Raw genomic sequence first — 20,419 nt, forward strand, 5'->3', positions numbered from 1 at the left:
AAGGGCACAGTGAGGTAGACAGACAGGGACCAAATCACCTGGGAGTGACAGGATAGTCAAGGACTTTTTTTTTTTTAGCAGCGAAACCTGTTTTTTCCAAATAAACTTAAAAGAACTATATTACAGTAAATAATAAAGTCACTGGTTTCAAAAAGTTATTTCAAGTAACCTGTACTTTACACAGTCAATAAACAAGAACAATGGGGCTATTTTTAACATAAATATCTTCATGAAAGCTTACAGGAGATAGGAGTAGTCCCCAATCAGCTTTTAGGGCTTTTTAAAGTGCCGATGCAAGAAATCACAAAAGTAAACTGTTCCAGATCGGTTTTAATAGCTCTCCTGATAATTTCGGGATCCTCCTACAACTGACCCAGAAGCTTAAAAAAGAAATTGCTAAGAAATGCTTATTTACTCCTAAGTTTAATCACTAACAATAATGACTGCTCTATTCTTATCATGAATTATTTATCAAAAACAAGGACAAGAGGTATCCACCAGTGACAACAGGCAGTCAAACTGTAAGCTCACGATCACCTCTCAACCTGTCTTGGGCTCCCCGGTCATTGCATAACTCTGGCGTCAGCAGACGCAGAGCAGATGTGCTGCGCTGGCACCTGCCACACTGCAGGCCTGGCCAACGTGTGCGGGCCTGCTTTCCACCAGAGACCTGTGCGTTAGATCCGCCTTCCTGATCAATGACACACTGCCATGAACGACGTGAACAAGGGCGGCGGACGGCGGTGGGGAGGCAGGGAGCTTTACTCTGGTCTGCCCCCAAACCAGTTAACCTAGAAGCACAAGGCACATTACTGGTCCCCAGTGTGGCCAAGTGTGGCATCCAGCGTTATTTGAAAATAATGCACACCAAGCTTCTCTGAAATGGTTAAACACACAAACAGAAGAAATTCAAATAAACAGCTGCAGAAGCCCTGAAGCATCTCCTACTAATGATCTACAGTAAGCTGGTCAGAGGTCCGCTCAGCACATTGACGAGGTGGTGGTAACAATGAGGATGTACAGAAGAGAAAATAAACAGCTCTGTCAAGTAATGTTTTACAGATTTGCTATTGCAAAATTAACTGCGATGTTGCTAAGAAAAATATTTCTAAGATCTGCTTGTTCCGTGCACTGCTGTTCACTTAAAGTTGGATGAAGCCCATTATCCTGACCTATTTCTACTATAACAAAGACAGAAACCTGGCCGAAAACTCAAGGTTTCTTTTCATCATTAGAGAAAGTCATTTTTAACAGCACATTTTCAATTTTCTCTGTTCCTTTTACTTTTACCTAAGAATGCTCACATCCATTTTTTCCCAGAGTACTGCTGCATAGACTTACAACTTCTGATCTGCTCATTTGTATCATGAAATCACATCTCCTTTTTATGGGGATCAGAGGCAGGGAGAGTACAGCCAGACCTGAGCTGGGGACTAGCTATGAAACCCTGGACAAAACAATTAACGCTGTGCCTCAGTTTCCTCATCTTGAAAAAAGATAGTAATAGGACATACCTTGTAAGGCTGTTGGTCAAGATTAAAGGGTTAACATAAGCAAAAGAATGGGCACGTTTAAAGTGATAAGTGCTCGCTATTATTTTTAAAGAGAAACTTACAGGGGTCAAAATACTCAAGAATGACTCTACTAACAAATGCACAAACTTTCTGACAAAAGCTCTAAAAATGTTAGATACAGTCCAAAGGACCAAAACGAATTCTCATTGCACCACATACCACGACTTAGAGAAGCTGTTCCCCTAAAAGTTCACCAGAGTATCTCAGGAGTTTGGAATGAAGGAAAATGAAGAACGACTTTCTTCACAGCTTATAAAAAAAGCAGATCTGTTTGGGCCGACTGGGTCATAACAGGCACGAATGTGGTTCCTGTATTCGGTTCAAACTACAGCTACGGGCTTTTAAAACTTCTTTAAGGAGGAAAAAGGACACTTAACTCCCTTATTCCTGCAACTACACAGCAAGACAGTTAAGATGCAGGAGCAGATGTGGAAGTTATTTTCCTTACGGGGACAGGGGGCAGCAGTCTGCAAGTTTATACGGGGCGATGCAGAGGACAGGGGGGTAAGAGGGCATTTGAACAGACAAACAGAGGCACGCAAGCGGAGCGGAGAGCTCCTCGTTTACGGTGCGTTTCCGTCTCCCAGTCACTAAAACGGCGTAAACATTGCGGAACGGAGTCCCTAGGGGAACCGAACGGCACAGGCACGCTTTGGGTACCAAAGTTCCATCTTAGAGCTTTCCCGCGGGGGGGGTGGTGGGGGAGCCAAGTTGTGCGCAAATCGGTCCTTTACTTGATATGCACGTGCGAGCAACCGTCTGCACCGGGCTCCTACCGACGGCCGGGAAGGAGGGGTGGGGAGAGCCCTCGAAAAGAGAAAGCAACCTGTTTGCAGAAGCTCAATGCAGTTTCTCAGCAGGCACCCTCGGGGATGCGGGGGGGGGGGGGGGGGGAAAGAAACCGACGCCAGGAGAACGGACTCGACCAGCTTGTATCTGCTTCGCGAGCGTCCACCTTGCCTCGGAGAGGGGCGCAGGGGAGGCAGCGTTCTCGCTGGAGACGAGGGTCGCGGCTGCAGCGCGGGGCAGGAGGTGGGGGATTCTCCCAGCGCGCCCCCCGCGAGCAGGGGAAGCCGCAGCGAGGCCGGCGGGCTGGGCGCTCGCGCGGACCCCGCGGCGTCCCGGCCGCGCGACGCGGTCGCCCTGCCCGCCCGCACCGGGTACCGCCCCGGGCTGCGCCCCGGCGGCCGCCTGGATGCTCCCGCAGCACCTGGCGGGAAGCGGAGGACCCCCCCACCCTCACCCCAATACCCCACGCCCCCCTCAGGCCGGGGCGCGCCCCGCTCTGGGCGCCGGGCCCGCCGCGCTCACCTCGCCGCCCGGCAGCGCTCGGGCTCGGGCTCCGGCTCAGGCGGCGGAGGCGGCGGCGGCGGCTCCTCCATGGCGGCTGAGGTGACGGCGCAGGCGGGCGGCGGCACCGGCGCGGCGGCGGCGGCGGCTTCTCTCATCCGTGCGCGGGGCCCCGCATGGCCGCGGCGGGCAGCGAGCGGCAGGCAGGCGCGGGGGGCCCGGGGCGCCCCGGGGGTGCGGGAGGGGCTCGGCTCCGCCCCCGCCGCGCTAGCCCGCCGCGGGAGCCGCTCGCGCCGCGGCCATCTTGGAGACGGCGGCCGGCCAGCGCCGGGCTACGGCGGGCGGCGAGGGACACGCTTCCGCGGGCGGCGGGCGGCGAGGGACGCGCTTCCGCGGGCGGCGGGCGCCGCGGGGGCGGCGGGCGGCGGCGGGAGCGGCCCGGCGCGGGAAGGCGGGAGCCCGGGGCAGGGCTGCGGGCGCGGGCGGGCCGGCCGGGGGCGCGGCGCCGCCGTCTGGCTTCGCGCAGCGGGGCCGTGTGCGGCGGGCGGTGCGCGCCGGTGCGCCCAGGTGGTCGGTCAGCGCTGGGCGTGCACCCCGCGCAGGGCGGCGCGGCCTCGGCGAGGTGGCGGCTCCCGACGTTCCCGAGCTTTGTAAACTTCAGCAAGGGGATCGTGGCCAAACGGGCAGGCCGTCGTCCAGAGACAGGGATGGGTGGGTGCAACGCTGGTCGTTCACGCGCGGGCGCGGGCGCGGGCGCTTTGGGGGCCTTGGGAGGAGTCTGGGGGAGCGCTGCGCTTTTAAAAAGCGCCGTCTTGAGCACAGACAAGACTCTGGAAACGCAGACCATTCAACACGCCCCGCTCTCTACAGGGCGGGAAAGAATGCTTATCTAACCTCCTGACCGCGGGATCACAGGAAGAGAGTATGGATCTTGCAGACACTGGGGTTGCAGTGCTCCCACACCGAGGGAGAAAGAGATGTTCCAAAGATTATTTCAGAGTCAAAGAAACAACTGCTGAAATTCCACCGCATCTTTTACTCACAGAGCATGCAGGGTTCACCGTTTTAAGTTGCAAGGCTTGACTAAATAAATGTCCCTAAAGGTGAAGTTCAGACAACTCAAAAAGAGCATTATTGAAAATTAAGTACAGTGTCTATTCATTCAAATGCGTTGGTGTTCAGAAGCTCGTTCGGTGGAGCTTGACTATGTAAGATACACTTATTGATTAAATGTTGGTAAGAAGAGTCGCCAAGATGAAAAATTTTAGATATAATTAAAGGCCAGATAGTATCACATTCAAAAGTTCGTTATATTGTACATACATGTTCGTGCATTTCACATGCATATGTGAAATTAGCTATTGTGCACGCAGTACTTTACAGAAATTTCTCTGTAGTTTAAGAACTTTTTCAGCCTTTATCCTCTGTTTTGTCGTTGTTCACTCAGTTGTGTCTGACTCTGTGACCCCATGGACTGCAGCACGCCAGGCTCCTCTGTCCTTCACCGTCTCTCAGAGTTTGCTCAGACTCATGTCCATTGAGTCGGTGATGCCATCCAACCATTTCACCCTCTGTCCTCTCCTTCTCCTCCTGCTCTCAGTCTTTCCCAGAATCAGGGTCTTTTCCAGTGAGTTGGCTCTTTGCATGGCGTGGTCAAAGTATTGGAGCTTCAGCTTCAGTCTCAGGCCTTCCAATGTATATTCAGGGTTGATTTCCTTTAGGACTGACTGGTTTGATCTTGCAGTCCAAGGGATTCTCAAGAGTCTTCTCCAAACCACAGTTTAAAAGCATCAGTTCTTCAGCACTCAGCCTTCTTTACTGTCCAACTCTCACATTCATGAGAGTTGGAACATAGCTTTGGAAAAACCATAGCTTTGACTATATGGACTTTTGTGGGCAAAGTGATGTCTCTGCTTTTTAATAATTTTAATTTTAGAATTATTAATGTCCTCTATTAAGATAGTCTATTATTATATGACCTGATAGTGCTGAATTTCCAAATTGAAATTCATTGTATTTATTCAACACCATTCAACAAGTACTTATTAAATGCATGTGTGCCAGGAACTAAGCTAGATGCTGGGGATATAGTGGTAAGCAAAACAAAGTCTTTTCCTGTATAGTTCACTTCCTAGTTGAGTGAGGGGATGGGAACAAGAGACAGAATAAAAACAAATAAACAAGTAAATACTTAGCGTATCAGTGATAACTGGCATGGAGAAAAGTAAACTGAGAGGAGCTTGAAGGGGATGATGCTGTTTTACACAGATGGGTCTGAATAAAATGACTTGGTAAAAATACCACTATTTTAAAAGAAAACTGATACATTGTTATTTATTGAATTTCAGATTTTCTTTTGAAATAGTGATATGACCAAATCACTGAACTTTATCCTCACTAATGAACTTTTAAGTATTTTAATATTTTGAGGGACTTCCCTGTTGGTCCAGTGGTTAAGACTCTGTGCTCCCCATGCAGGGGATTCAGGTCAGGGCAATAGAGCCCGCGTGCTGCAACTAAAGATCCTGCGTGCTACATGCTACACCTACACGTGCAGCCAAATAATATTTATTAAAAGGTATTTTAATATTTTGCATCAGTCACGGTTCACAAATAACTCCTGAAGACAGCCTGGGGCCTGTCCTCAGGTCTCCCAGCTTGTAAATCTGTAACATTCAATATACAGCCCAGCACTTGACAGATGTGTGCATTAATTTCCACTTGAGGGTACTCTTTTAGCAGACATCAAATTTACACTTCTCATGGAAGGCATGTAGAAACCTAAGTGAACTAATATACTACGTGTTCAATTTAAGTGCTGGGTATTTTTTCTTCCTTCAAGTTCATTTTGTATCCTGTATCAGCCCTTGAGATGGTTGGATAGCATCACCAACTCCATGGACGTGAGTTTGAGTAAACTCCATGAGTTGGTGACGGACAGGGAGGCCTGGCATGCTGCAGTCCATGGGGTCGCAAAGAGTCGGACATGACTAAACAGAACTGAACTGAACTGATCAGCCCTTGGTGATATTCGTGTTCTCCTCCCATCTTAGGTCACTTCATTTCTGCAGTTCAGTGTTCCAGGTTTCGGGATCTGAGTTCATCTCCTTCTTCCCCACCCCAGCCTCACTCCCGCTTCCTGCCTGGACTCTCTCACTTGACGATCTGCAGCACCCTTCTCCCGGTCAGTATCTGAACCACCTCCCACGCAGCCCCTGATTCATGGGCCCGGTCCCATCACACTCCCCCCCTCCGCCCCCGGAATCCATTTGCTTCTCTCCAGCCTCACTAGCTCAGACCATGGTGGCATCCCCCCTAGATGACCATGAGAGCCCTCCCAGTGTTAGCATGCTCACTCCCCAACCCCTGTGTTCTCACTCTGCAGCCACCAAAACCTTTCTGAATCTTGATCTAAGCACATCACTCTTTGTCGTTGTTTAATCACTAAGTCGCATCCGACTCTTTGCAACCCCGTGAACTGTGGCCCGCCAGGCCCCTGTGTCCATGGGATTTCCTAGGCAAGGATACAGGGCCAGGTTGCCATTTCCTCCTCCAGGGGGTCTTCCTGACCAGGGATGGAGCCCGAGTCTCCTGCATTTGCAGGCAAGTTTTTTGCCCTCTGAGCCACGAGGGGAGTCCTATCACTCTTATCAGATTCATTTTACTGCCATCTCGTTGCTGTCACAATAAAGTCCTTGCCAGACCCTTTTGAGTTCTTCAAACGCTTGAGACGTGGTCCTGCTACTCAGATTGTGCAAACGGAGGTCCCGTTCCGCCACCCTTTCACCTGGCCGGCCCTTCCCACTCGTCCCCTTCCAGCCTTTCTTCTTAGGAGGCCACCTCTCCCCTGGTGACGTGCTCTCCCTAGGGCAGGAATGAGACGGGGGCCTTCCTACAGGCTGAGAATCAGCATCCGTCCAAATGGTGATTTAAAAATATTTGTTCCAAGGGGGCAAACTGACTTTATCTTCATAAAAGCTATTATTTTCACACTAATTCAAGGCCAGTGTGTAGAAGGAAGCTCGGAAAAGTATTGCCTAGCTTTCTGTAATTCTAGTTTTCCTAATCTTCCTTTACAATCTTCCAAGCCAGAATCTTTCTTGGAAGACATATTAGGGGTTTTACATATTAATATAGTCAAACAGACACTCTCCTTTTCTCTATTGATGTTTTTTTTGCCACTGGAGCCTGAGGGTACTATTTTAGCAGGAACCAAACAAATTTACATTTAGCTGATTAGGTTAAGGCTTCACTTGTATGAGCCCTACTTAATTTGTACTACATGTTCAATTAAAGTGCATGATTTTCTGTCCATACCCAGACCCTCACAGCCCTCAGCCCTCCTTTCCCACTGGGGTGTCCACTCCTTCAGGACAGACCCCTTCTGCCATCCACCACTGACCCCTGACCACCCCTGGAACAGTCCTGGAGGGAGGGTACCGAGGCTTTGTTCGGTGCCACAAACACTGGAGAAACTCAGGAAATATTGTTGCCTTCAGGAAGTAGGGTTTCTTTAACATTAATGAACTGTGATCATCGTTAGATTTTTGTTTCTACATTTATCACTGTTTAGCACATAGCTGACCACATTGCCTTTAACCATGTTCTTAAAAACAATGACAATAAAATCTTCAGAGAATTGTGTCTCACTCTGTCCTCAAGACTACATTCACAGAACCCTTATTAAGTTTCTTTACTTTAAAGTGAGTTCCAAAGGCCCAGATTAAAGCTGCAACCAAAGGACCAATTTAGGTTAAGCTACAGAACACTGTGAAACTTCACTCACCACTAGTTTCAGGCCCCACTCTGACACATGCTACCACTATGATGAAGTCTGAACCAATATCAGTTCAGTTCAGTCGCTCAATCTTGTCTGACTCTTTGTGACCCCATGAACTGCAGCACACCAGGCTTCCCTGTCCATCACCAACTCCCAAAGCTTGCTCAAACTCATGTCCATCAAGTCAGTGATACCATCCAACCATCTCATCCTGTTGTCCCCACCAACATAGGGATAGGTCTGTGTATCTATATGTATCTGTCTGTGTATCTATATGTATGTATCAGTGTTAAGGGTATCATTATAATGCCTTAGCATCTTATCAAGCCTAATGTATTAGCAGAAAGTAAATTTTATGGTTTTGTAGCAAGATAATAAAAATGTTTGTGCCAAGCTATACTGTAAATGTACAGATGTGAAAGTTAGACCATAAAGAAGGCTGAGCGCCGAAGAACAGTTGCTTTTGAACTATGGTGCTGGAGAAGACTCAAGAGTCCCTTGGACTGCAAGGAAATCAAACCAGTCAATCCTAAAGGAAATCAACCCTGAATATTCATTGGAAAAGACTGATGCTAAAGCTGAAGCTCCAATACTTTGGCCACCTGATGCAAAGAACTGACTCATTGGAAAAGATCCTGATGCTGGGAAAGATGGAAGGCAGGAGGAGAAGGGGAGGACAGAGAATGAGATGGTTGGATGGCATCACCGACTCAACGGACACGAGTTTGAGCAAAAACTCTGGGAAATAGTGAAGGACAGGGAGGCCTGCCGTGCTGCAGTCCATGGGGTCGCAAAGAACTAGACACAACTGAGTGACTGAACAACACAACAAATGCTATAAATAGGGTTACATCTTTCTTTTAAAAACAACCACCAGAAAATCTCTAAGACTATTGTTTTTTAATTATTATGAGCATGGGACCACGTTTTACTTGGAGTAAGCTTCTCCTGTCACTATGGTTTTCGTGAGCTTTCCGCCTGAATTCTTCACCACCCCAGCCCTCACCTCTCCAGTGGCTCGTTGGTAGCTCTGCGAAGGCAAGCAGACAGGAGCACGAGCCTCCTGATCTTCTCATGACCAGAGCAGTAGATTCCTGTTCACTCCGGCACACAGGGAGAAAGGCTGCCTCAGTGACAGGGTGATGAGGACCTCACGCCTAGCAAGGAAAAACTAGACCAGGCCTTTCATACGTGGATTTTTTTCCCCAAAAAGATACTCTGACCTCTGTTTCTACTGACTGGTAAAGCACTAGTAAATGCTGAAGCTGAAACTCCAACACTTTGGCCACCTGATGTGAAGAGCTGACTCACTGCAAAAGACCCTGATGCTGGGAAAGGTGGAGGGAAGGAGGAGAAGGGGACGACAGAGGATGAGATGCTTGGATGGCATCACCGACTCGATGGGCGTGAGTCTGAGAAAACTCCGGGAGTTGGTGATGTACAGGGAGGCCTGGCGTTGCTGCGGTCCATGGGGTCGCAGAGAGTCGGACAGAACAACTGACAGCAACAGTAAAGCACACAAAAATTGAACGCGTATGAAACATAATTAGTTGCCACACCTTTGAAGCAGTCCTTGGAACATTTACCTTTCGTCTTTCTCTTTTGAATATTGGTAGGTAAAATCTCCCTTGGTTTGTTTTTTTTTTCCTGAGAGGTCATTTGACTGTTTTTCTTATTTCTCCACCAGGATCCAAATCATCCCTTATTTCAGAGATTCTTCTTTGCGCAAACAACAGATGTAAAGAGAGTCCCCCAACCCCCCACTCCACCCCAGGCTCTGAATCATTAAACAAAGGGCAAAAAATTACTCTCGCTCTTCTTTTCAATGGTTGGATTGTTACGAGTGAAACTAATAAAGGAAAAGGAAGAGGGCGTCAGCCTAGAGCGAGCTGGACTCTGGAGGGTGGGAGATGTGTTAGTGGACACCCGAGGTGAAGAGCCTCCTCTGGAAACAGAAGCAGTGAACGTCAGAGGAGCCCACGCCCCCTCTCTGACTTCTTCACCCGCTTCTTCGGGATCCTGTCAATTTGAGGAATGGGGGGCGTGGGGGGGGGGACTTTGAAAAATTGAAATCTCTGAGACAGGTTGCTTCTTCTTCTTGTCCAAAAATTTCAGTCATTTCCCCACCAAAAGGGCCATAGAACTTGCCTGATCCTCATCCTTTCGCTTCTCTTTCAGACATCCAGGTGGGACTTTTAGAGAACTGTGAAACTGCAGTTTCTGAATCAGTTTCAGATCGCTTCAAACCAATAAGCGTAGACTGCACACAGCCCGGAGCCAGGCACGGAGACCCGGAGCCAGGCACGGAGAACCAGTGAGGACCAACGCCGGGCCCCCACGCCCTCCGCCGGGGGCTTCAGCTCCGCTTTCCCTACGTGAGAGTGTCCCCCTCCTTCCACATGTAGTCTGGGGGGCTCCCAACTCCTCTGGGAAGACTTCCCTGAGCCCCATATGCCTGCCCCACCCTGACAGTGAGGTGCTCCCCCTAAGGCCCCCATAACATCTCAGGCAACCTCTTCAGTTCAATTCAGTCACTCTGTCGTGTCCGACTCTTTGCGACCCCATGGGTCTTTAGCTCTTTAGCACCTTGCTCTTTAGCTCTTTAGCACCTAGCTAGCTCTTTAGCTCTTTAGCACCTAGGATAAGATCCTATACATAACACATGTTCAGTAAAATGTCTTGAAAAAATAAACTTATGGATGAATAGATGGATCTAACTGGGGAAATAACCCTAAGGTAACAGTTGTTTATTGTTGTTGTTTAGCTGCTAAGACATAGCTGACTTTTGCAACCCATGGACTGTAGCCTGCCAGGTTCCTCTGTCCAAGGGACTTCTCAGGCAAAGAATACTGGAGTGGGTTGCCATTTCCCCCTCCAGGGGATCTTTCTCGGATCAGTGATTGAAACCACACCTCCTGCTTTGGCAGGAGGATTCTTCACCACTGAGCCACCTGGGAAGCTATAAAGTAATAATCACTGTGGTATAAGTAGACTCTAAAAAACATCAAAAGGCAGGTTTTCTAGAAGATGTTCTAAAGAGAGACAACCAAAGTGGATATAAGTAAGGGGAAAACAATAACTATATAAAATAGACGTTCACTATGAGGCATAAGGACTTCCCTAGTAGCTCAGTGGTAAAGAATCTGCCTGCAATGCAGGAGCTGCAGAAGACATGGGTTCAATCCCTCTGTCAAGAAGATCCCCTGGAGGAGGGCATGGCAACCCACTCCAGTACTCTTGCCTGAAGAATCCCATGGACAGAGGAGCCCGGCGGGCTACAGTTCATAAGGTTGCAGAGAGTCAGATACAACTGAAGTGACCTAGCACACACACGCACATGAGGCATAAAAGCAGTGTTAACTCACATCATGTGAGGCTAGAAGGGACAAAAAGTGTCAGAAAAATAACCTGGATTCTAATACTGACAGTAGAGAATCTTAATGGCTCTTTGGGCTGTCTGTGTTTATATACTTACCAGCAAATAAAAGGCTCTTTATTTGCAGCCCAGCCAAGTTAACACACAAAATTAAATATCACTCAGGGTGTCCAGCGCCAAGAGAGAGCTAAATAAGAGGGGAACAGGAGGAAGGAGGGAGGTCACAGTAGCTCAGCACCTCCTAGGTTTGTATTTCTCCAAACAGGATCCTTAGACCACAGGCGTTGCAAGCTTTGTATGGAAATGCAGATCGCTAGGCCCCACCCAGCAATCAGTGAATCAGAACCCCTGGGTTAGGACTCAGGCATGTTTCAGACAAATTCCTGGGTTATATTTGTTAATAAATATAAGTACCAGAAGTATATTATAAATATTATAAAATATACTGTATATCTATTATACATCATAGAATTAACATTCTTAGCATGGGCTCACCAGATGGCAGTGGTGGCAAAGAACCCGCCTGCAACGCAGGAGACGTTAAGAGACCCAGGTTCCATCCCTGGGTCGGGAAGATCCCCTGGAGGAGGGCAGGGCAACCCACTCCAGTGTTCTCGCCTGGAGAATCCCATGGACAGAGGAGCCTGGCAGGCTGCAGTCCATGGGATCACGAAGAGTGGGATGTGACTGAGGTGACTTAGCACACACGCATTCTTTGCATGCTTTAGATTTTACTTTTTGTGCAATTTGGGGGTTGGGGGAGGAGTTGTGGCTTTTAACATTAAAAAAATTTTTTTTAAACATTTGTATTTATTTTTGGCTGTGCTGGGTCTCCACGGTTGCACAGGCTTTTCTCCAGTTGCGGTGAGCACGGGGCTTCTCTTCCTCATGGTGCACGGGCTTCTCATCGCGGTGCCTTCTCTTGTTGTGAAGCACAGGCTCTAGAGTGTGGGAGTCAGGGTGCTACAGCACAGGCTTAGTTGTTCCGAGGCACGTGGGATCTTCCTGGATCAGGGATCAAACCTGTGTCTCCTGCATTGGCAGGCGGATTCTTTACTGCTGAGCCACCAGGCAGAGAAGGAAAGGGCACCCCACTCCAGTACTCTTGCCTGGAAAATCCCATGGACGGAGGAGCCTGGTAGGCTGCAGTCCACGGGGTCGTTAGGAGTTGGACACGATTGAGCGACTTCACTTTCACTTTCCACTTTCATGCATTGGAGAAGGAAATGGCAACCCACTTCAATGTTCTTGCCTGGAGAATCCCAGGGACGGGGGAGCCTGGTGGGCTGCCGTCTATGGGGTCACACCGCGTCGAACATGACTGAAGCGACTCAGCAGCAGCAGAACCACCAGGGAAGCCCCTTAACTTTTTATACAAATTTTTAAAGGTTACTACAAAATCTTGGCTAATTCCCTGTGTCGAACATTACAGCCTTGAGCCCATCTTACACTGGATAGTTTGCACCTCCCACTCCCCCAACCTCTATATTGCCTCTTCCCCTCTCCCCACTGCTAACTAGTTTGTTCTCTGTGTATCCATTACAGGCTTCCCAGGTGGTGCTAATGGTAAAGAATCCACCTGCCAATGCAGGAGACCCAAGAGACATGGGTTCGATTCCTGAGTGGAGAAGATCCCCTGGAGGAGGGCATGGCAACCCACTCCAGTATTCTTGCCCAGAGAATCCCACGGACAGAAGGGCCTGGCAGGTCGCCAAGGGTCAGACAGAACTGAAGCAACTGTGAGCACACACTCACGTACCAGCTTAGAGTCTCCATGCTTGATTCTTCGTATAATACCAGCTGTCACAACAAGAGGGCCGATTAAAATGCACGTCGGAGTTGCCGTGGTTCCCCAGCTGCAGCACCTTGGCCTGAGCCCGAGGTGCTTGGGCCAGGTCCCGAGAGTTTTAGCCCTGGTCGATGTGTAAACCCATGGAGGACTGAGACCCGGGGACTGGAACTCTTCCTCTCAGTTGGCAGCCTGGTGTGACTCATCCATCCTGGACCCCCAGGCCGTCAGAGCCTCCCCAGGTCATCCATCCTGGGTCCCCAGGCCGTCAGAGCCTCCCCAGGTCATCCATCCTGGACCCCCAGGCCGTCAGAGCCTCCCCAGGTCATCCATCCTGGACCCCCAGGCCGTCAGAGCCTCCCCAGGTCATCCATCCTGGACCCCCAGGCCGTCAGAGCCTCCCCAGGTCATCCATCCTGGGTCCCCAGGCCGTCAGAGCCTCCCCAGGTCATCCATCCTGGACCCCCAGGCCGTCAGAGCCTCCCCAGGTCCCGTTTGGCTGGGCGCCGGGGGGGCGGTGTGAAAGCAGAAGCCCTGCAGGTGGCTGGGACGCGTCAGAGCACATCCGAGCCGGTCAGAAGCCAAACTTCTGTGCCCGCGGGCGGCCAGCCTGACCCCGCTGCTAGGATGAGGCCATCAGCGGGCGTGCGCAAGGGGCCGCACACCTCGGCCACACGAGGACAGGTGTGGGAGGGCACTCTGCTTACTTCATCTGGGCTCTGGGCGTGCTCCCCTTTCCTCTTTGAATGTGAAAAAGCAGCCATCACGCCTGCACGTGGAGATAGCCCTTGTCACCCGGATACAGGCCGGTCCTCGTCCTCGTCTGTCCCCGCACACTCCTCGCTTGAACAGACACTGCGTGCCGGGTGCAAACCCATCCCAGGGGGCTTCCTTACACCTGGGGTCCGTAATCTACTGCCCACAGCTCTCAGGTGTCCAAATTCAATATCTCATCTCCTGACTATTAGGGCTTCCGAGATGTCGCCGTGATAAAGAATCTGCCTGCTGATGCTGGAGACTCGGGAGACTCGAGTTCAATCCCTGGGTCGGGAAGATCTCCTGGAGGAGGAAATGGAAACCCACTCCAGTATTTTTGCCTGGAGAATTCCATGAACAGAGGAGCCTGGCCGGCTACAGTCCATGGGGTCGCAGAGTCGGACACGACTGAGATTGAGCACGCACCAAATTATTAGCATTTAAAAAAGAAAGATTCTTCCTCAGTCAGTTTCTCTTGCAAATCAGCCTTCCTTTCTTAGAAGTGGCTCTTAGGCACTTTAGATTGAGATAAAGGTTGGTTTTTAAAACACACTCGTGTTGAGTTTAAGAAAGAACACCATCAACAGCAGAGCACAAAACAAGTAATCTAAGCAACGTGCACTCGTGTTGAGTTTAAGAAAGAACACCATCAACAGCAGAGCACAAAACAAGTAATCTAAGCAACGCGCGCGAGACCTCTGGCTCTCTCATGATCTTAGGCACTGAAATGTTTAGAGGAGAAGAACAAGAGATCTTAAAAGATGTTTCCTTATCAACATTAACAGTTTCAATAATTGCAAATTACACCCTCACTCCCCTTATTTCAGCACTTGCAGGACACTCTCACTCCAGGGGAGCTTATTATTCACCCACTGTATGCAGGCTCTGGGCTGGCCACGGAGGAAAAGGTGAATTTCCCCTGGGGCATGTGTGATCTGGTTGGGAGATAAGATAACACTGAGTAACCATGTCAGGCGGTGTCTGCCCTGCTCTCTGCCCATCCTTCTGGATCCAGCCCATCACCGCCTCTGTGACAAAGTCCTCAGCCTCTCCAGGTCTCTCCCTGCCTGGGCCTGGCATTCTCAGCCTCTCTGGCCACTTTGGGGAGCCCAAGCCTTCACGTGACAATTGCTTGTCCTGCGTGGGCTGTGTCTGTCCCCAAGCTGGGTGGCAATCTCTAGGGGGGACAGAGATCCACGTTTCTTCCACGTTCTCCTCCGTAACGAGCACGTGGACAAGCCTCACTAAGGAGCCAAGGGATAAACCAACGGCACTCAGACTTCACCAGGCGCCACTCCCCGCGTCTCAGAGAGGACGACGATCAGGAAGTCATCAAGGCCAGTAATTGTCATCAGTTATGAGCTGGAGGTTCCAAAGGCCAAGATCAGTAGATTATCTACTTTCACATCAAAACCAATCATAACTAGCCTTGTGTGTGTTCTGAACTAATTTCCGATAAACAAATAAACAAAAAAAGCATCCCGATGGCTCATCTTGGAGAAGCCAGACGATCCTGGGGAGCAATGTAGGAAGGAGACGTGAGGGGTATTTGATTCTCCAGGCAAGAATACTGCAGTGGGTTGTCATTTCTTTCTCCAGGGGATCTTTCCAAGCCGGAGATCGAACCTGAGTCTCCTTCATTGCAGGTGGTTCTTTACCATCTGAGCCGTATTTAAATATCTGGGCAGATCACTTTTCTAGGGATGGCAGCTATATTCTGTCACAATCAGCAAGTCCAGGACACCCCAAACTATCACAGGTAGCCACGAGATCAGCCTGCTGAGGGACTTCCAGAACGATTCTTTCCTCTCCCTGTTGGCCAGACCACTGGCTCACAGATCTGCCTGTGAAGAGATGCTAGCTTTAAACTGAAATCCACACTCCTGCCCAAGATGCATCTGGGATCCTGCCGTGAACCGGTGCCTGTACAATACTGTCCCTGGATTCTCAGCCACTACCAGCCTCCTCTCTATTCCTCGGGAAAAAAATAACACCACCTACTCTATTCTTTGTTCCTTAGTCCTATTTTCCAAACCTGTCATCACCTCTGAAACTCTTCTGAATAAGATTTCTGTTTCCTGTCTCAGCAGGTTGTGAAACCACACAGAGAGTGTTTTCCTGACCCTTCTTTCAATTCTCATGCAGAACTGGGCACATCTTTCTGGGTTTGATTGCAGTTACATTTTAAATCCTAAATTCCAGTTTACTTCTTCTGGTCTCAGTGGGGTATATAGGGCTGGAGATAAGAAATCCATTGACTCTTTTTTTTATATCTTTGCCTCTTGTAAAAACCATATATTCTTTGAAATACTTATTTTTTTTTAACAGACTCAGATTCCAAACAAGCTGAGTAAGTTTCTCCAAAATTTACAAGCATTTCAGAAAACTTAGAGGCACTTCTTACCTGCCTGCAGGGAAAAGCTAATTCCTTAGTTATTGAAACTCAGTTTATCTCCAGGCCCTGACCAGAGCACAGTTGAGTCCGGGATTCTCTCAACAGACTCACCTCATTTCTGGTGCCAAGTTCTTCCTGCAGACTTCCAGCCACAACCTGATTTCAGGTGACAGTTTGTTCCCAAGTGTTATAGAGTTTTAAATGTCCTGTTGTTACTGAGATTTAAAAGAACTAGAGCTCACCCATGATACAGGAGAGAAGAGGCATCATTTAGTTGTTTATTTACACACCAATTTGTTGAACACCATTTGTTGCCCAGCGCCTGTCTGCAGCTGTGAACGACCCCAAAGAGGAAGGAAAAAAGAGAAGACAGATGTCTTTATAGCTTATACCAGTTACTAAGGGTTCCTGGTGTAACATAAGAATAATCCTACCACTTATGAATTTTTAAGTTGGTTGATATCTGGAAAGAAATTAGGACTGTGCCCAGCATGTAAGCAAACATTGAGGAAGCTACTATTGATATAATTGTCATTATATCTCTCCTTCATTAATATACTTGTCAAACTCTTTTTAAAACTGTAAGTGAAGATATTACCTATTTGGCAGGGGGTGCAGGCTTGATCCCTGGTCAGGGAACTAAGATCCCACATGCCACATGGCCAAAAATGTTTTTTTTTTTAATTTTAATAAGAATTAAAAAATAATACAACAAACACACAAAAGAGATATTACCTATTTGGACGTCAAAACCCTATTTTATAAATAACATAAAATATATGATAATATATGAATATATAGCATATTGTTATTTCCATTACTATTTTATTAATAATTACAGTATATGTAATTGTATATTTATAACACCTTATTACATTTTTATTGTATTTGGTGTTATCTGATAATTATCTAATGACATTCTGTATTAATATCGTGGATATAAAAGGTAAGTACTATAAATTCCATTTAGAATAATGAGAGTTTTAAAGAGTCATATCCTCCAGTAGGGAGATAACCATGGGCCACATGTGGAACATTTTTTGGGGGTGGGGGCTGGACCCTGTGGCATATGGGATTTTATTTCCCATACCAGGCATTACCCCTGCAATGGAAGTACAGAGTTTTAAGCACTGGACCACCAGATAAGTCCTGTGGAATTCTTAATTTTCTAATAGCCACACTGAAAAAACAAAAAGAAATAGGTAGAATTAATTTTAACAGTATATTTTATTCAATCCCAATAATCAAAACTTTTTCAATGAGATATTTCACTTTTCCACACTAAGCCTCCAAAACCCAGGGCATCCTCCTCTCACAGGGCATCTCAGCGCAGACGGGCAACATTTCAGAGACCCAGCAAGAGCTGCGTGTGGCAAGCATAGTGGACACGGCGGCTCTAGCTGACTAATTATAACTGATAATAATAATTATACAAACCGTTCCTTTCTTTGTATTTATTGCCCTGGTTGCCAGGAAACCCAAAGCCAAATCTGGGGCTCAATTATAGAGATTTTCTCATCCACAGTGCCTCTAAAATTTATTTCTCTGCCTCCTCAATGGATATGAATCTCTTTGTTTTGTGTGTCCTTTTAGAGGAGTTAATTGAATATTGACACAACAAGACAGATAATCACCTCTTTTTCATAACAATGATAATTTATCACTCACAGTGTACCAGGCAGGCGGCCACAAGATTTACATGTATCACACGGTAAAGCGATGCTACCACTGAGACCACAACCCAGGTCTGATTCTAAAGCCTTCATTCTCGATGGCGGAACTCTCATGGTGCCTACAGCAAGGACTGGCACCCCGTGCCATGAACCGCACATACACTTGGTCTTCCGATACTCAGCAGACCCCTGTGGAGCGGTTAAGTCGCTCCCATTGTTAAGTCGCTCCCATTGTACCGGTGAGGATCCAGGCTCAAAGGTCAGGTGCCCGAACGGAGGTCCAGCTGATAAATCTCAGAACCAGCATGTGACCTCAGGCTCTAAGTCCATTCACTTTCCAACTGCTCTCTATTCTACCCCAAGTATGTCAAACCATAATTTTTAAGGGATCCAATCAATCCCTTTTGGAGATCAACACATCACAAAGTGATTCACACGAAAGCGATAATATGAGCTCCTTTCCTGAACCAGTCACTCTCTCCCCCTCCAACCCCAATGCTGGGGACTCACAAACTGGAACAGACAAAATCTCTGACCCTATGAAGTTTGTCATGGAAGAAATGCTAAGTGAAGACAAGGTCACAAAATTATAAATTCTCTGCTGAATTTTGCACGGCAAGTGCTAAGCAAATATTTGCAAATAAACACATCTAGCTAAGGCTAAATGAGTAAAACAAATAAGAAAATACAGTTCAAAGCACTTGAAACTGAGTGGATGCATGCATGTATCACCGCTGCCCGCCACCCACCCAGTTCTCCTAAAATGCCCTGGACACCCTCCATAGTCTTAAAGCGTATCCAAAGGGCAAAATGCCCTCGAGAGGAGACAGCCCACACTCTGCCTCAGCATAAGCGGGTACTCAGCGCCATCAGCTAAATTGCTTCAGTGGCTTGTGGGGGTCACAGGATGAGAACTCGTAGCTGCTTTCTTTAATGTCTGGCAGGGGCTTGTAAATGCGCTTCATCATCTTGGACACATACAGGCTGTTAGCAAACACACCAGCATAAGATGTTCTGGTTTTGTTTGCTGCTGCTGTTTCCACTTTCTCCCCAACACTGGGGCTTGACTCGACACAGGCTTCACTAGGAAATGAGTGTGAGGCTCGGTGCCATTTAAAATCATTAAACTTTTCTGAAGGCAGCAGCTTTCAGCCCAGGTTCTTAATGTTCTCCTCCTGTGGCCACACAAGCAGGCACTCAGAGGAATGATTTACTAAAGCTCATGACTCACGAATCGAAGGGGTGTTGCTGGCACGCCAATGCCCTGTTCTCCGTTGTTCGGAGATTACATCTAATTCTATAAATACCCCAGTCTTAAGCCTAACCTTTACATCACTGGTCCCCAACCTTTCTGGCACCAGGAACTGGTTTCGTGGAAGACATTTTTCCAAGGACCAGTGTGGGGGCGGTGGGGAGGGAATGGTGGCTTCAGGATAATTCAAGCACAGAATATTTACTGTGCACTTTGTTTTTGCTGTTGTTCAATCACTAAGTCATGTCTGACTCTTTGAGACCCCCCGAACTACAGCATGCCAGGCTTCCCTGTCCATTATTTCTCAGAGTTATCTCTCATACTCATGTCCATTGAGTCGGTGATGCCATCCAACCATCTCATCCTCTGTCTTCCCCTTCTCCTCCTGCCCTCAATCTTTCTCAGCATCAGGGTCTTTTCCAATGAGTCGGTTCTTCACATCAGGTGGCCAAAGTATTGGAGCTTCAGCATCAGTCCTTCCAATGAATATTCAGGACTGATTTCCTTTAGGATGGACTGGTTGGATCTCCTTGCTGTCCATGGGACTCAAGAGTCTTCTCCAACACTAAGTTCGAAAGCATCAATTCTTCGGCGCTCAGCCTTCTTTATGGTCCGATGCACTTTACTTCTAATCTAATGCCACCTCTGGTCTATCAGGAGGTACCAGTACACCGCCCGGAAGTTGGTGATCCCTGTTTTAAATGACGTGTCCGTTTTCATGCTATGGTATCCTTAGGTATCCCCTCCAAAGCCAATGGTTTGGAAGGCATTCATCCCCTGAGACTTGGGCATGCGTAAGTCACGGTTTTCACTGGAAGGTTAGATGCGTTCTGTTCACCTAAGTAGCAGTAGTTGCTCTTTAGGCCATTAGGGCTGCAAGGAACAGAAGCCATCTCTAATCAATTCAGTGTCATCAGGACGCAGCGGACCTGCAAATGGACCCTGCCGCAGAAGAGGTTTGAGAGCTGACACAGGGCTCCTCCCGGCTCGGCCTCCTCCTGCCCCCCTTAGCTTGTCCCTCCCAGCCAGTGTCCTCTGAGCCGGGATGTGAAGGTGTGGGTGGGGTTTCCACCAAGTTTTCTTTCTTTCTTTTTCTTTTTTTGAGATGTATTTGCTGTGGATCAGTGTTAAAGTCTTTATTGAATGTGTTACAGTATGGCTTCTGTTCTGTGTTTTGGTTTTTTGGCCACAAGGCACGCGGGACCCCTACTCCCCAAGCAGGGATTGAACCTGCACCCCCTGCATTGTTTTAACCGCTGGACTATCCGGGGACGATCTAGGTTCTGTTTCTTGATATGAGTCCTAATCAGGCTGGGTTCCCTCTATGCAGATGAATCGAACTAAGCTCTCAGGATCCTGTGCAATGTAACTGCTTGTTTTCCAATAAACAATTTTACATAAAGAACCCTGCATAGCTCCAATAATACTGCTAGAAGGCCTGGAGAACCAGGCTCGGGGCCTCAGGGAACAAAGCATGCTGCAGAACTGGTTGTCCCAGGCCACTGCGGACAGCACTCCACCTCTGGACAGCAGA

The 20,419-nt window shown here is 48.3% G+C and overlaps 1 protein-coding gene across 5 annotated transcripts in view; it reads right to left on the reverse strand.

Annotated features, from left to right (window-relative positions):
* MAP3K4 (mitogen-activated protein kinase kinase kinase 4) overlaps window positions 1–20,419 on the reverse strand; it is a 134,610-nt gene that overhangs the window by 96,618 nt on the left and 17,573 nt on the right. Inside the window, exon 1 of one of the 5 annotated variants that reach the window (XM_065931032.1) lies at window positions 2,886–3,186. The exons of 1 other annotated variant lie outside the window; for it this stretch is intronic. In XM_065931032.1, coding sequence (XP_065787104.1) covers window positions 2,886–3,022 — 137 coding nt within the window. In that variant the 5' untranslated portion in view covers window positions 3,023–3,186. Of the gene's footprint in view, window positions 1–2,885; window positions 3,195–20,419 lie in introns of those variants that run through there. 3 more of the 5 variants (XM_065931035.1, XM_065931033.1, XM_065931037.1) reach the window with 3 other exon arrangements.

This window comes from Muntiacus reevesi, chromosome 3, assembly GCF_963930625.1.
Source record: "Muntiacus reevesi chromosome 3, mMunRee1.1, whole genome shotgun sequence".
Taxonomy (NCBI): domain Eukaryota; kingdom Metazoa; phylum Chordata; class Mammalia; order Artiodactyla; family Cervidae; genus Muntiacus; species Muntiacus reevesi.